Here is a 14,823-nt window from a genome sequence, read left to right as displayed (position 1 = left end):
TTTATTATCGTATAACTCTTCAACAGTGAAAAAAGATTCAATGGAAGTTTTCCAGGGAAGCAAAAATAAATGAACATGAAATGTTCCCCCTTTCATTTTACTTTCTGTACTACTACCAAAACACACATAAACAAAGAATAAGCAACCAAATATTCTCTGGGAAAAGTAACCACATAAAATGATATTGTTCTACAGATGAATATTTTAAATATTCTTTTATTAACTATGTAAATAAGTAACATAGTAAGTAAACATTTAACATGCTAACATATTATATTTGTATCAATCCACAACCCAGGAAGCATTATATGTTTATAAAAGTATTCTAACAAAACCTTCACATGTGAATTCCAAGAAGGAATTAACTTCACTGTCTCCATCAAATGGACAAATGGTTTCAATTTATAAACAATCATGACTTTATTGCAATGTTTTCAGAATACATGTGTTCATTTGTGCTAAATATTTGGAGTAGTTATGAGTATAACCACATGTTTACAAAGATGACGGGATACTCAAGTGCAAACTATGGGCAGTATCAAATTCGGCATTAGCTCTAGTGTAAATTGCATTGGGTTAACACAAGTGACCCTAGTGCAATGCCAATAGCATTGTTGGATCTTTTAGAGTTTGCTTATGCCAGCACAATGTGAATTACATTAGGGCTAGTACTTAACTAAACATTGTCCTGTGATTCCTGGATGCAAACAGTTAAAGATCAGCTGACTTAAATCTGTAAGTGCTTTGTAGAGTGATAAAAGAAAACTGCACGTAAAATTCACCTACTTAAGCCTCTGGGTACATTTGACACAACAAGGTATTTTAGCCAATGTTCCTGTTGCCATGAAAAAATAGCCTTCTGGCACAATCCTATATGTGTTTGGACAGAAAAGGAACCTACAGCTCCTGAGCTGGAGACATCAGGGAGTTGTAGGCCTTTTTTCTCTCTAATCGTGCACAGGATTGCACCCTTTAGTACTTAAGCAGGGATTATTAGGCAAATGACTTACTTCCATACCACTAATACATGTCTAAGGATGGAACTGCATACTATTAAAAAAAAAAAAGATTTCCTCCTACACTTTTTAGTTAGTACCACTCTCTCACTGTACATGTGAAATGTTATCTTTTACTGACCCATTCTCAAATTTTAACCACTGTTATAGCCAGAAGGATATCCTCATCCCAAAGGGTCACCCAGACTATCTAAACCCTATTTGAGATATTTGGGTATTTAATTTCATATAATCCTAGTCACGTGAGGAAGACAATGGGCCCACACTCACTGGACTTGTCCCTTCTGTCTCATGAGAAAAACAAGCAAATTCCCAGTGCCCCACCTCACTGTCTCTCCACATGGTTCACATTCAGGGGTCCAAAGTGTACAGGGAGCCCATGATGCATGTCAGGACTCTTGCTCAGTTCCTTTTCCTTTGTTCCATGGAGGGACCAGGCTCTCACCACAGCCCAGGGAGCAGGAGCAGGAGCACTCCCATGCCCATCATGTAATTGGGGGGTGGGATGTCAAACAGCTAAACATGGGTTCACACCCAAGGTGGGATTTTTCCAGCCTCCAGAACAAAGGGCTTCAGGAGACACCTCGCTGGGGGCCTGCTAGACAGTGCAACCCCCATGAGGCCACACCCCACTTTTTCACATGTACTCCTCTTTCAGCTCGCCACTGAGACACACAGACACATGTGCTGGTCATAAACACACAGACTGTTCCTGTACATTCACAAACTGGAGCCAGAGAGATGCCCCCTGGAGGCCTCCCATCCTGCTTTACATTGTGAACTAATATGTATTACACAATAACTTGAACATTATCCCCTGATTCATGCTTAGTAGCATAATAGAGACATTTGCTCCTGGGACCAGGAAAGCTGGAAACAGAGAACTAAGCCTGTTCAGGTATAGAATTACCAAGTTTAGCTAAAGTGAAAAGAAAAAGAGTGCTCCAACCCCACACCTCTCCTTTATTGCATCTGCCCCCTCTACTCATGGAGGGAAACTGTCTGAAGAGAGGAAGTCCCTCTATCTGTGTGTCTTCTTCACAAAGCCTTATTATTGGAAAATAGGTGCTCCCTTTCCTCTTGTTGTAGCTCAAGTTAATCAGATTACTACCTAACACACTGAAATAGTTAAGACTTTTAATCTGTTTTATTGTACAAGCCATCCTGGAGACATTTTGTTCCAGAGTGGCATATAAATATCATTAATAAACACATGAAGAAACATGGAGACTTTATCTATATAAACACTTCATATCCATATAAACATTCTATCTATCCACTTTATATAAATTTGCATTATCTTATGGTGTAGAAAAATGTGATGTCAACATTAAATATAACACCATGTACACTGTAATTCTTTTTTAAAAAGAGAAAATAACAAAAGTTAGTTAATCCAACATTTCAATTAAATAACTGAGAACAATAATCTTAATCATATTTTACATAGGATAAAGAGTCTGATCTATTAAGAGCAAGTTTTGCCTGTTTCATTAAGCACTGCTATAGTCCATCAGGCAGTCAGGATCTGCCAACTGCCTAGAGTGTTCAAGGCATATTTTTAATGTTTCCTATCCCTCCAGCAAGTAGCACAAAGCTATTAGTGGTTTGTCCTGCTAAAAGCTCAGCAGTGGGCGTACACGAATTTAAAATGCAATTTAGAAAAGCCTGGAACACAATGTAATGCAAACTTCTGCTTGTTTCAAGATGTCTAAACTCTGACCACACTGTCAATCTGGCAAACCAGGGAAGGAAAAAAATCCATATAAAAAGTTCTCACACCCTGTTGGCTTAAGAGACAGTGGGTATTAATCCTAGCCTTGCCATGCCTTGCTTCCTTTTTGTGGTCAGTTGAGAAGCTGTGTGGTTGGTCTGAAGGAGTCCAGTCTTTCCCCATCCCTGTGTTAAAACAAGAGAAAGTTGGTCTGCTACACAGCAAAGAAGAAACCACAGCCAGCCTGTTCTGTTGATTCTCTCCCTCAAATGTGGCCTGCAGCTATTCTGCTTTCCAAAAAAAGGTTTAATTTAAACCATACAAAGCACTATGAGCTGCCACGTTTCCAGACTGTGCATTCCTTCCTAATCTGTGCTCTTCAGAACTGACAGATTCTGTTTGCACTGATAACCAGATAAAACACAATGACCAGGATCCAAAGAACTGTGAAGCCAGAGGCCTAGCTCTTGCTGCGGAGATGAACCTATGGCCAGGATGTATCCTTTATGATTCCAGGTGGGGGGGCTTCCTCCATACAAAAAATAAACAAATCCCCATACACAGAGATGTAGTGTGCCTGAAGAAGAGTAGGTCAGAACCTTCCCCCTGATATCTAGTAAACCGCTTTGGAAGCTGAAGAAAACTGGAAAAGTGGTTTATGCAATGTCATGGGAATCAGCTGTTCACCACGCAAAACAGAGCCAAGAATTCCAATGGGCTTAAAAGACGCCGTCTGCGTGAAGCTAAGCAGCTTGTTCATTTGCAGCCAGTGAATAAATTAGTGTCCTAACCAAGTACGTGGTTTAATAATAAACATAATAATTCTACCCCTCGCTAGAGATTATGACATCTCTTGGTATTTGGGGAAGCGGGAAAGGGTAAATTTTTATGTAACAAACAGGGTTTGATCACTTAATTTCAGCAAGTCATATTATGAACTACTTGGAGAGTCACCAGCAATGTTCTCTGCCCACTGGCCTACATCAACCAAGAGATGCACAATAGCTTTTTAATCCCCCTTTCTTCAGTAGGAATAGAACAAACACACTACCACCTTATTTTCATTTGCTTATCTCTTGACTTGCACAGGAATAAGCACGTGGCATGCAGTGAACACATTGCCTGATCTGTGTCCCACTTAAAGAAAATGGATTGTTGAGTATGTTAGGATTCATGGGTCTTTGAGACCAGAGACTATATTGGTGGCTCCACTTACTGAGCTATGCCTACATTTACCTGTAGGGTTCACCACATACTGAGATGCAGGGGGACCAAGGTAAGAGAAAGTGAAGTAAAAGAAGCTGATACTTTGTTTTCGCCAAACTGCTCCCTTTTCTCTGTTGCTGGGACACAGCCAGGGTGGTAGATGATACAGGGAATGTGTTGTTTTATGTAAGCAGGCTTAAGTCACTTCTGTCATTCAATGCAGGACTCAAGAGCCTGAAATCTTTTCCCAGTGATTGTCTCAGGTTTGATGTGAGCCTGAGCCTTCTTTCTCTTCCTATAGTAACTGGTGAGCGAATCTGAGCCTGGAACTGTGTTCCCTGTCCCTGTATCACTTTAGGCAGAAGGACTGTACTCAGTCCTCCTTCACAAGCCCTTGACAGTGGAAAAGGAATTTCCTTTGCAGTTCACCCAAACACACTTGACAGGGTCCCTATACCAGTCTTTTGTTAATTCTGTTAAGTGTATGAAGGTTGTTTGTAATCCTTAAAGTTTAAGTCACTACTGACATCCCTCACTTCATTCTTTACATTATTTTACATCACTTCCGCATAAGAATTTTTCTGGATCTAAAACCATACCAGTGGCATCTTAGGCACCCTTCACTGAAACAACTCTCCAAAGTATACAGTGGACACCACGATCAACATCTGTTTTGACCAAGAAAGCACCATTCCACTGAATGTTCAGGCTCTTCATTTTGTTACAGCAGACAAAATGTTACTGCAGGTCTCCAAGAATAAATGCCAGAAGCTGTCACACAAGGATAAGAAGACTCTCACACCAGCAAAACCATTAATTTGACACCAGTGGGTTCCAACCACTTTCATTATATAAATGCAGTAATTCCAACTGACCACATTAGCTATGGCACAGATATTCTAGTATGAACTTAGGGCATGTTATTGAAAGGGAAAAACTTCCATGTTAAAGACCAACTTTAGAAGAGTGAGTCTTTGAGTCTTTTCAATATACTTCCAGACACTATGTTTTTTTATTTCATATCAAACATGAAATAAAGTACAGGGCACCATAATTACTCTTGCTTAATTATCCTCTGAAAAATCAGGTTGCTTACCTGTAACTGATGGTCTTCGAGTGGCCATCTGTGCATTCACACATATGGGTGCTGCGCCTGCGTAGTGCCTAGGCCGGAAGATTAGAAAGCTAATGGTTTTTGGCAGGAAAAGGCTCCGCTCTGCTCCCCTCCCCCCTATAGTATAAATAGAGCGGGGCATCCGCCCTTTTATTAAGCCTTGAAGACCGACGTTCGCCCCCTTGAAGTTAAAGACAGCTGTACAATAAGTATCATTGGCACCGTAAGATCAGCGTGGAACCAATGAAAAAACAGTTCCATTCACCGACACCATGCAGCGCCAGCGGGTGGGTTGTGTGAATGCACAGATGGCCACTCGAAGAACATCAGTTACAGGTAAGCAACCTGCTTTTCTTCGTTGTGGCCTCTGTGCATCACACATATGGGTGATTAGCAAGCTTACCAGACTTGGAGGAGGGAGGTGTCATCAATGAAGAATGGCAGAGAGAACTGCTCTACCAAAGGAACAATCCTGTCTTGCACGTACATCAAGCTGATAATGCTTGGCGAAAGTACATGGAGCAGCCCAGGTTGTGGCTCTGCAAATATCCTGGATCGGAACCCCTGCCGCAAAAGCCAATGAAGTCGCAACTGCTTGTGTAGAATGGCCTCTTGGGAGTGTAGGTAAGTCCATCTTTGCTAGCTGATATACCAGAACTATGGACTGGACAATCCATTTAGACAGTCTTTGAGATGCAACTGGAGAACCCTTGTCATGATCAGCGTATTTAACGAAGAGTCTATTAGAATTCCTGAAGGATTCTGTGCGAGACCTATAGAAAGCCAGGCAGCATCGAACATCTAGAGTGTGGAGAGAGCGTTCAATCGGAGTCGATGGGGATGGAAAGAACGCGGGCAAGACAATGTCCTGATTCAAATGAAACGTAGCCACTTTAGGAAGAAACGTTGAATCCATCCGAAGGACGACCTTTTCCTTATGAAAATTCAAAACCAGTGGTTCTATGTGAAGAGCACAAAGCTCACTAGCCCTTCTGGCTGAAGTGACCACAACAAGAAAGGTAGTCTTCCATCAGGTCCTGCAGTAAAACACAGGAAACGTCTATGGAAAGGATGGATGGATATATGAAAATAAGCATCCTTCAAGTCCAGTGAGGTGAACCAATCCCCTCTCCTCAGTAACGGAGGGATATTTTGTAGGGTGGTCATTCGAAACTTTTTAGGCTTGATGTATTTATTAACATCTCTTAGGTCTAGGATGGGACGAAGACCACCATACTGTCTGGGGACTGTAAAATATCTAGAATAGAATCCGTGTAGCCCATCAGAGCGAGAGAGTTGTCGAATGGCTCCTTTATGAAGTAGCTGGTAGACCTCATCGCATAAAATTGAAGAGGGCAGCGTAAAATGGATAGGGCTCGATGGTGGAACAATGTTGAATTCTATTCTGTATCCGAGCTGCATGATGGACAACACCCACCTATCAGATGTAATGGACTCCCAAATGGGGAGTCGGCTTTGAAGCTGGCTCCCAAAAGGAAGAGGGGAAGGTGGGAGGTGGAGAGAAGGAGTGGCTCACCGGGACCGTCAATGAGGATGCTTTTCGGTATCGAAGCATCGACGGCCCTGAGAGAAACATTGTTGAGGCTGTTGCCTTCTACGCTGATGTCTTTGCTGATATTGCTGGCAGGGTTGGTACTGTTGACGTCCGTAAGGCCTGGGCCATGGCCACTTACATTTGTGTTGCGGGAGCTCCATGCGATGCACTGTCATACGTGACTTGTGGATTGCCTTGAGCTTCTGATGGGTCTTCGCATGAAAAAGCCCAGTACCATCGAACGGCATTTCTTCTATCCTTCTCTTCATTTTTTCAGGAAAGTTACAATTCCTCAGCCACGCATGCAGTCGAAGGGAAAACACACTGACCATGGCCTGAGAGTCAGTGTCCACATGATGTCTTGCAGTGGACAATTGCTGTATGGCCACTTGCATTGCCTCTTTTATAAAGACCCTGGCTAGGTCTGCCTGGTGGTCCAGAAGGGAGGAAGCAACGTTATCCAGCTTCTGCATTATGAAGTACTGGTAACGTGCCAGCGTAGCTTCATAATATGATGTGTGTAGTTCGAGTCCTGTGGCCGCATAGACCCGACGTGCAAGCATGTCTATCTTCCTCCCTTTGCTTTCGTGGGGTATTGTATGACCGCAAGCCTCTCTGCCCTGGGACGACTCAACCACCATCGAATTTGGCTTGGGGTGGCGTAGCAGAAATGGTATATCTTCCTCTCTAACCTGGTACATAGAGTCGTACCGGTAAGACATCGCTTGTGGTTGAGCCGGCTGGTCCCAGGGCTGGACCATCGCCTGGAAGAGCGTAGTAATAAGAGGTAATGCTATGGTTGTGGATTGTTCTCCCCGGACAATGTCATAAAATCTATTGGTGCTGGGACCAGGGCGATGATGGGCCTCGATCTCCAGCAACCGAACCAGACGGGAGATGAGCTCCGAGAAGGTGACATGGGGCTCGTCCGGGGAGCCAGGGTCCTGGGAAGTGATGGTCACATCAGGGGATGTGGAGTCTACTTCCGATTCGTCGGAATCCTGGTGGTAGCAGTATTGTATGCTGGAAGAGGAGGTCTCCGGGGATGGTGGAGGTCTCCTCTCTGCACAACCAGAAATGGATGGCGCCTCCCTCGGGATCGATGCTGAATTACGGTCCCGTGGATAATAAGGATAGGGTTGGTATCCACTCCAGCCAGGGAAGCCACCATAGCCCGGCATAGGCCAGTCATCCAATAGGCATTCAGCTGAACAGCTTCTGCACCTAGGTGGCGATACAGGTTCCTCAGGTGGCCCAGCGGTAAGCATCAGGGTTGGAGAACGTTCCCTCAGTGGGGAGTCTCTGATCTCTCCATTTGAGATCGATTCCCTAAGCGGCAGCTCCGGAGGTGGAGAAGACATGCTCTCAGGCCAGATAATTTACCTGGGGGAACCCGGCGGAGTCACCTGCATCGCCAATTGCAGGGCCGGTCCCGAGGGAGTCGGTACCGTAGCAGCAGTCGGTACCGAAAACCCTGATGAATCTGAGCCCCGGTGTTTGGGGCGATCGAGCTTCTTGCCCTTGTGAGCCACCTTGGCCGCTTTATCTTTCCTCGGTTTTTTGTGCCCAGAGGATTTATCAGATTCAGAGTGCTTACGCTTCTCCTTCTGCTTAGTTGGGGGAGAAGGTAGCTGTTGTGTTTCCGTTGAGGCAGCACCTTCGTGTGAAGGACACTGTGGCGGTGTGGCCGATGTTGAGGCGGGGCGCTTGGAGGGCGTGGCCAAAGTAGAGGCGAAGCGCTGAGAAGGCACAGTCGAGGAAGAAGTAGGCCTTGAGACCAATTGGTCTGATAGTACAAGGCCTGGTCCCACAGCAACTTGTGGAGACAATTCTCCCTATTCTTCCTGGCCTGTTTGGTAAAGGCCAGGCAATGCCCGCACTTGACGGTCCTATGCCCCTTGCCAAGGCAGAGGAGGCATAGGTCGTGCGGGTTGGCAGGAGACATTTTGGAGCTGCACTTGCTACATTTGCGAAATGTCGCCCGCTGCGCCATCGCGAAAAGGAAAGAGAAGATGATAGTGCAGAGGGTAAAGAATAATATTTTTGGTTTTTTTTTTTTTTTTTTTTAGAAAGAAGAAAGAAGAGGAAAACTACAATACGGATAAGAGAAAAAATTAGGAGTATAACAAGGTATAACAAGGTAAGTATAACCGTAAACGAGCACAAGGCAAGAAACTAAGCAAGAGATGAAGAGGCACGAGGCACAGCGAACGGCGGTCACAAAGACTGAATAAAATGGCGGACGCTCCGCTCTATTTATACTATAGGAGGGAGGGGAGTGGAGCCTTTTCCCGCCAAAAACCGTTAGCTTTCTAATCTTCCGGCCTAGGCACTGTGCAGGCGCAGCACCCATATGTGTGATGCACAGAGGACACGACGAAGAATAGTAAGATAGTGAGAAGCTAGATTTGGTGGCAGCTTAAAACCTGCATCTTATGACTTCATCCAAAAGAAGTTCAAGCAGTTACCATGTCTCAGTTGATATCATTTATCATAATTTGTTGAAGATGTAGTCTCATAATATTTTAGCATAGCCAACAAATTAAAGGCGATACATTTAATTTATTTTTGCTTTTCTGTGTGTTCCCAGAGAATTAATGCTTTTAAGTGGCTGTATTTCCTTCTCAGCCAACTTAATGTCCTTTCCTAAGACATCAAGGATGTATTGGTATATGATTCCAAGACTGGGCACAGTGAGCACTTCTCCCACAGCCCATTTATATAAATAGGAACAGTGTTTGTGGACTGTACATACTGTGTGTGCCCTTTTTACAAGAATGCCACACAGTGAATTTCCTTTTCTTTCAAGAGATAACTATAATGCACTATAAGACCCAACAAGCTGAGAGCTGTTTCTGTCAGGAAAGCTATAATTCTCACTAATTTATTATAATATAGGTAATTAAAATATTAAATGTAATCATTTTAAATATTAGCAAAATATAGATGAAATAATTATAACCATTTACAGCAATATATTATTGTAAATATACTACTACTACAATAATAATACTAATAATGAAAAATGGTATGATACATTATGTTTGCTCTATGATAAACAGAGGTCAGCATTCACTAAATTAACAGAAGTACTGATACAACAGAAGTGGTCAGGAGTTCCAGGAGACTCTCTGCACTCAAAGCAAGGAATAAAAGTGATTTGTCAAAATGGAACCTCTCATTTTGGAGGGGAAATCTGGGGAAGAGAGGCTAAAAAACAAAACCAAGATAAAAACTTGGGGAAATGCTGCACTCTCTAAAAGATCCACTCTGATCCAGACACCTTCACATTTCATCCTGTCAAGGCTATGCAGCAGGACAACTTCACTAGCCCTCTTAAGAAAGAAAGAGCACTTCCTGTGCCCATATGATTTTACCATGGCCCTAGGTAGTTTAGGGGCCCTTTATGATGCTATTGTAGTAGTACAACTGACCACTGATGCTGAAAAAAATAACTGCCTACTGATTTTGGAACCTTTCTAAGCTTTGCCTTCTGTTTTGGAAGGCTGTCTGAAGTTGCTGCACACTGAGCATCTACCATGTAATAGCTGATGACACCTTCCTCTCTACAGCTTCTGTGGTTTGCAGAGTTCAGAAAATCTGACCTCTTTAAACAAGAAGGAACAGCTGTGTCTCCATTTCCTTCTCTATAGTCTGTTCTTTCTCTCAATGAATAAATTTTTATCACTTTGAACCCTTTCTAAGTAGCATTACCATTACAACACCCACCCACATTTATTGTAGCCAAGGAAGAATAAAGTAGGATCAGGACTGGATCAGCAAAGGATGGGGAATATCTAACCCTTAATGCCCACTCCATGGCTCCAGTGAAAATTGCTTCTTCCAACAGGTGGCCTGGGGAAGAGGTACCTGTCCTCCTAAAGAATGTCATTGGGATTCCAGAGCTCTAGAAGCAAAGTTGGGTGCTGTTAAATCACTGACATCTGGAAGGATATTATGATAGTTTATAGTACTTTTTCTGAGAATACTTTCTGGATAATTGCTTTGGGGTTTCTAAGTCATCATTGTACTGCTCCTTAACAATTGCAAATGAAACTTTCTCAGTGTTTGTTTTTCTAGTCAGGCTTTGGTTCTACCATACATCTTCTGCACAGCTGGTAGAAAGCCGTCCTGGGATGTTTTATAGGGGACGGAATAGAAGAACTTTTGATTGATAGATAGATAGATAGATAGATAGATAGGCAAGGAGGAAAAGAAACTATTAACTGCTCCAACTATTCATAAGGCAACACCAGCTAATTTGAGTATCCTATTCTGAATAGCTGCCTCCTAGTCTTGGAAATATAAATAGTTCACTAGAATACTAAAAGCCAGTAGTGTAACATACAACCTTAGTAGAAAAACATGTAAGGCCATCCAGAAGGGCTCACTAAAAACGCCCCCTAACCTAGTGAGGAAGTAGAGTGCATTTTACAAGATTCTCTACCAAGAAACAACCAACTCTATTCCTGATTACATCTGCGAGCTGTCCTACAAACTAGAGACCCTTACGTTAAGTCTTATTTCGCTTTCCAATTAGAAACATAGAAACAGAGAGAGTCAGAAGGGGTCTCCTGGGCCATCTAGTCTGACCTCCGGCACCAGCCGGCTCTGCTCACAACATGCCCACCATGTGGACGTTCAGCCTATCCTTGAACACTTGCAAGGATGGGGCCTCAACGACCTATTGTGGAAGTCCATTCCACATCCTCGGGGTCCTGACTGTCAGGAAGTGCTTCCTGGCATCCAAATGGAACCTTGGCTCCCTGAGCTTTGCTCCATTGGAGCACGTCCTGCCTTCCTCTGCAGGGGAGAACAGGTCACTACCCATCTCTATGTGACATTCCCTCACATACCTGTATGTCGCCAACAGATCCCCTCTGAGTCTCCTCTTCTCCAGGCTGAAGAGACCCAGGTCTCTCAGTCTCGCCTCATACGGCATCCCCTGACAACTGGCCACCAACCATGTGTCCCTACGCTGCACTGACTCTAACCTGGCTATATCCTTTCTGTAATGAGGGGCCCAGAACTGAACACAATACTCCAGTTGCGGGCGCACCAGCGTCGTGTAGAGAGGTAGTAATACCTCTCTTGATCTAGAAGCCACACTTCTGGCTATGCAACCAAGGGTGGCGTTCGCCCTCTTGACCACCGCATCACACTGCTGACTCATGTTTAGCCTGCAGTCAACCAGTACCCCGAGGTCCCTTTCACAAGTGCTGCTCTCCAGCCACTTGTCACCTAACCTGTACTTATGATAGCTATTCCTATGCCCCAAGTGCAAGACCTTGCACTTATCCACATTGAACGCCATCCTGTTGTCTCCTGCCCACTTCCATAGTCCGTCCAGATCCTTTTGGATCTGGAGTACCTGCTGCTCAGTTGTGGCCACTGCTCCAGTTTTAGTGTTGTCTGTGGATTTGATCAGCAGACTGTTCACCCCTTCTTCCATGTCGTTAATGAAAAGATTAAACAGGATCAGCCCCAGGACAGAGCCCTGGGGGACCCCACTTGTCACTGGCCGCTATCCCAATGATTCCCCATTAATGGTTACCTTCTGCTTTCGGTCAGTCAACCATGCCCTAATCCACCGGACAGTGCTTTGGTGTATCCCAAAACTCCTCAGTTTCTCCACCAGGATATCATGGGGCACTTTGTCAAAGGCCTTGCTAAAATCCAGGTATACCACATCCACTGCATCCCCTCCATCTAGCCATCGCAAAACCTTGTCATAGAATTCCACAAGGTTTGTCTGGCAGCACCTGTTTTTGCAGAAGCCGTGTTGTGTGGCTGTCAGCCTCCCTTCCCTATCTAGAATCACTAGATCTCTCTCCATTATGAGCCTTTCCATTGTTTTTCCTACAATGGACATAAGGCTAACCGGTCTATAATTCCCCATGTCCTTTCTACTACCCTTTTTGAAAATTCGGACCACTGATGCCACCCTCCAGTCCTCTGGAACTTCACCTGTTCTCCACCAGGTCTCAAAAATGGAGGCCAGCGGGCGTGAGAGAACCCCTGCCAACTCTCTAAGTACTCTCGGGTGTAACCCGTCAGGGCCTGGTGCCTTTGTAATGTCCAATACCCTGAGGAACCCCTCGACTTCAAGGGGGGGTGACTCTACTCTGTGCCCCTAAGTCCCCAGCCTCATCTAATTTCCTATGCGGATATCCCCCATCCTGCTTTGGGGAGAACACAGAGGCAAAATAGTCATTTAGCATCCGTGCCTGTTCCCTCATATCAGTCACTGGATCTCCTTCCTCCTTATTTAGTGGTCCCACCACTTGTCTCCCCTTCCTCTTCCTGTTTGCATGCTGAAAGAAGCCCTTTTTGTTGCTCTTGATATTCTTGGCAAGTCTCAGCTCGTAATCAGCCTTAGCATTGCGAAGAATCCTTCTGCAACGGGCCTCCTCCTCCCGGTATACCCTTTTGTCTATTTCTCCCAGTACCCATTTCCTACGGAGGTTCCTCTTTCGCATAATCCCTTTAACCACGTTCTTTCGCATCCATGGTGGCACTCTCCTCCGCCTCCCCACCTTACTGACTAGAGGTATCATCAAGGCTTCCGCCTCCAAAACCTCCCTTTTGAGTGCTATCCACCCCTCCTCAACTCGCTTACCTTCCAGTAACTTATCCCAGGAGACTTTCCCCAGTCTGGCCTTCAGTTGGCCAAGGTTGGCCCTCTTGAAGTCCCAGCTTCTAGTGCTCGACCTGTTGCACGTCCCCAGTCCCCTGATCTCAAAGCAAAGGATGGAGTGATCACTCGCATCCAGAGCTCCCCTAATCTGTACTTCATCTATCAGCTCCTCCTACTGGTCAAGACCAAGTCAAGGATGTTTCCCCCCCTCATCGCCTCTCGGACCCTCTGTGAGAAGAACCCTCCCTCTATAGCTTCTAGGAAGCGATGTGACCTGGTGTCACCGCTGAGTGAGTCTCCCAAGTAATATCCGGGAGACTGAAATCTCCCATAATTACTGTGCCTCTTCCCCTGAGATATCCTTAGAATCTGGTCTGTCAGAACATCATCCAGGGTCTCAAGTTGACCTGGAGGGCGATAACATACCCCCACTGTCAGGTCTCTTTCCCTGTCAAAACCCCTAAGTTTCACCCAGACTGCCTCTACTGAATCCTCATCTGTGCTGCATTCTATCTCACTGCAGCCTATCCCTTCCCTGACGTATAAAGCCACGCCCCCACCTCTCTTTCTCTTCCTGTCCTTTCTAAAAAGGTGATACCCTTCTATGTTCACATTCCAGACTTGCCTTTCATCCCACCAAGTTTCTGTGATTCCCTCCAGATCATACCCTCCTATTCCCAGGAGAGCTTCAAGCTCTTCCTGCTTATTACCCATGCTCCTAGCATTGGTGTACATGCACCTCAACTCCTTCCCACCGCTTCCTTTCCTTGGCGTTCCCAGCCTCCTCCTTCCTCCCATCCTCCCTGATAAATGGCCTCTCTCTGAAGGAGTCCTGTCAGTCCCTGCAGTATCTCTAAAACCCTGCTCCCAAAGCCATGATCCTCCCCCCACACTTGTCCAGTGCAGACACGTTACTGGGGGGCTGACCCCCCCCCCCCCTCAGTTTAAAGTCTTCCGGACGAAGCTCGCTAGAGCATCTCCAAAGGACCTTTTCCCCATCCTCGTGAGGTGTAACCCGTCTCTTGCCAGAAGTCCATTGGCAAGAAATCGAGTGCCGTGGTCGAGGAACCCAAAGCGTTCCTTCTGGCACCACACCCTAAGCCAGTCGTTCACTCGGAGGAGGCCATTAGGAAAGCTGGCAGGATAGGGATGCCATTTCACATTTCAGAGCGGATGGAATAAACTGGCTTCCTAAAGGAAAACCTTTCAAGAATCAGCTAGAACAGGTTTTATCCAAAGGTGACATCAGGTAATGCAATGGTATGTGTAGTGCATGGATGTTAAAAAGACCCACACTGCTACTCTGTCATGTCTTCCAGATAAGCCCTGTTGATGTAGCTACCCTGTGAAGTGAATGGACATGAACTTAGGAAATGCAGAACTCCTGGAACAGTAAGTAAACCCATGCTTACCCTGATCCAAGTTATAGTCACCTTAGTGCAACTGGAATTCTTCATAAAAGAACAGACAGTCAGGTTTAACCTGAAGGCCCTAAAGATATCATACAAGTCACTTTTCTTGGAGTGAAATGGCTTAGGACTGGCAATGTTTAAGAGATTTCTAGTGAGGAGCTTAGATGTT

At 45.0% G+C, this 14,823-nt stretch overlaps 2 protein-coding genes across 6 annotated transcripts in view; both read right to left on the bottom strand.

The window, feature by feature from the left end:
• The window catches only part of NFIA (nuclear factor I A), a 407,074-nt gene that overhangs the window by 289,788 nt on the left and 102,463 nt on the right, over positions 1-14,823 (bottom strand). The window lies entirely within an intron of this gene.
• LOC123023587 lies at positions 5,577-13,259 on the bottom strand. The gene is made up of 3 exons (XM_044430442.1): positions 13,250-13,259; positions 11,583-11,588; positions 5,577-9,815 (listed from the first exon to the last, which is right to left on the bottom strand). Exon 3 carries the CDS (start codon positions 7,964-7,966, stop codon positions 6,596-6,598), a length of 1,371 nt encoding a protein of 456 aa, XP_044286377.1. The 5' UTR covers positions 7,967-9,815; positions 11,583-11,588; positions 13,250-13,259; the 3' UTR covers positions 5,577-6,595.

The sequence above is a fragment of the Varanus komodoensis genome, unplaced genomic scaffold (assembly GCF_004798865.1).
Source record: "Varanus komodoensis strain SLA01 unplaced genomic scaffold, ASM479886v1 scaffold20_1, whole genome shotgun sequence".
In the NCBI taxonomy this organism is placed as follows: Eukaryota; Metazoa; Chordata; class Lepidosauria; order Squamata; family Varanidae; genus Varanus; species Varanus komodoensis.
The sequence above is the reverse complement of the archived record's forward strand: the minus strand, read 5'-3'. Positions and strand labels throughout refer to the sequence as shown.

Bases quoted from the DNA above. Each gene is read 5' to 3' on its own strand.
- LOC123023587 (XM_044430442.1), bottom strand. From the start codon at position 7,966: ATGTCTTCTCCACCTCCGGAGCTGCCGCTTAGGGAATCGATCTCAAAT.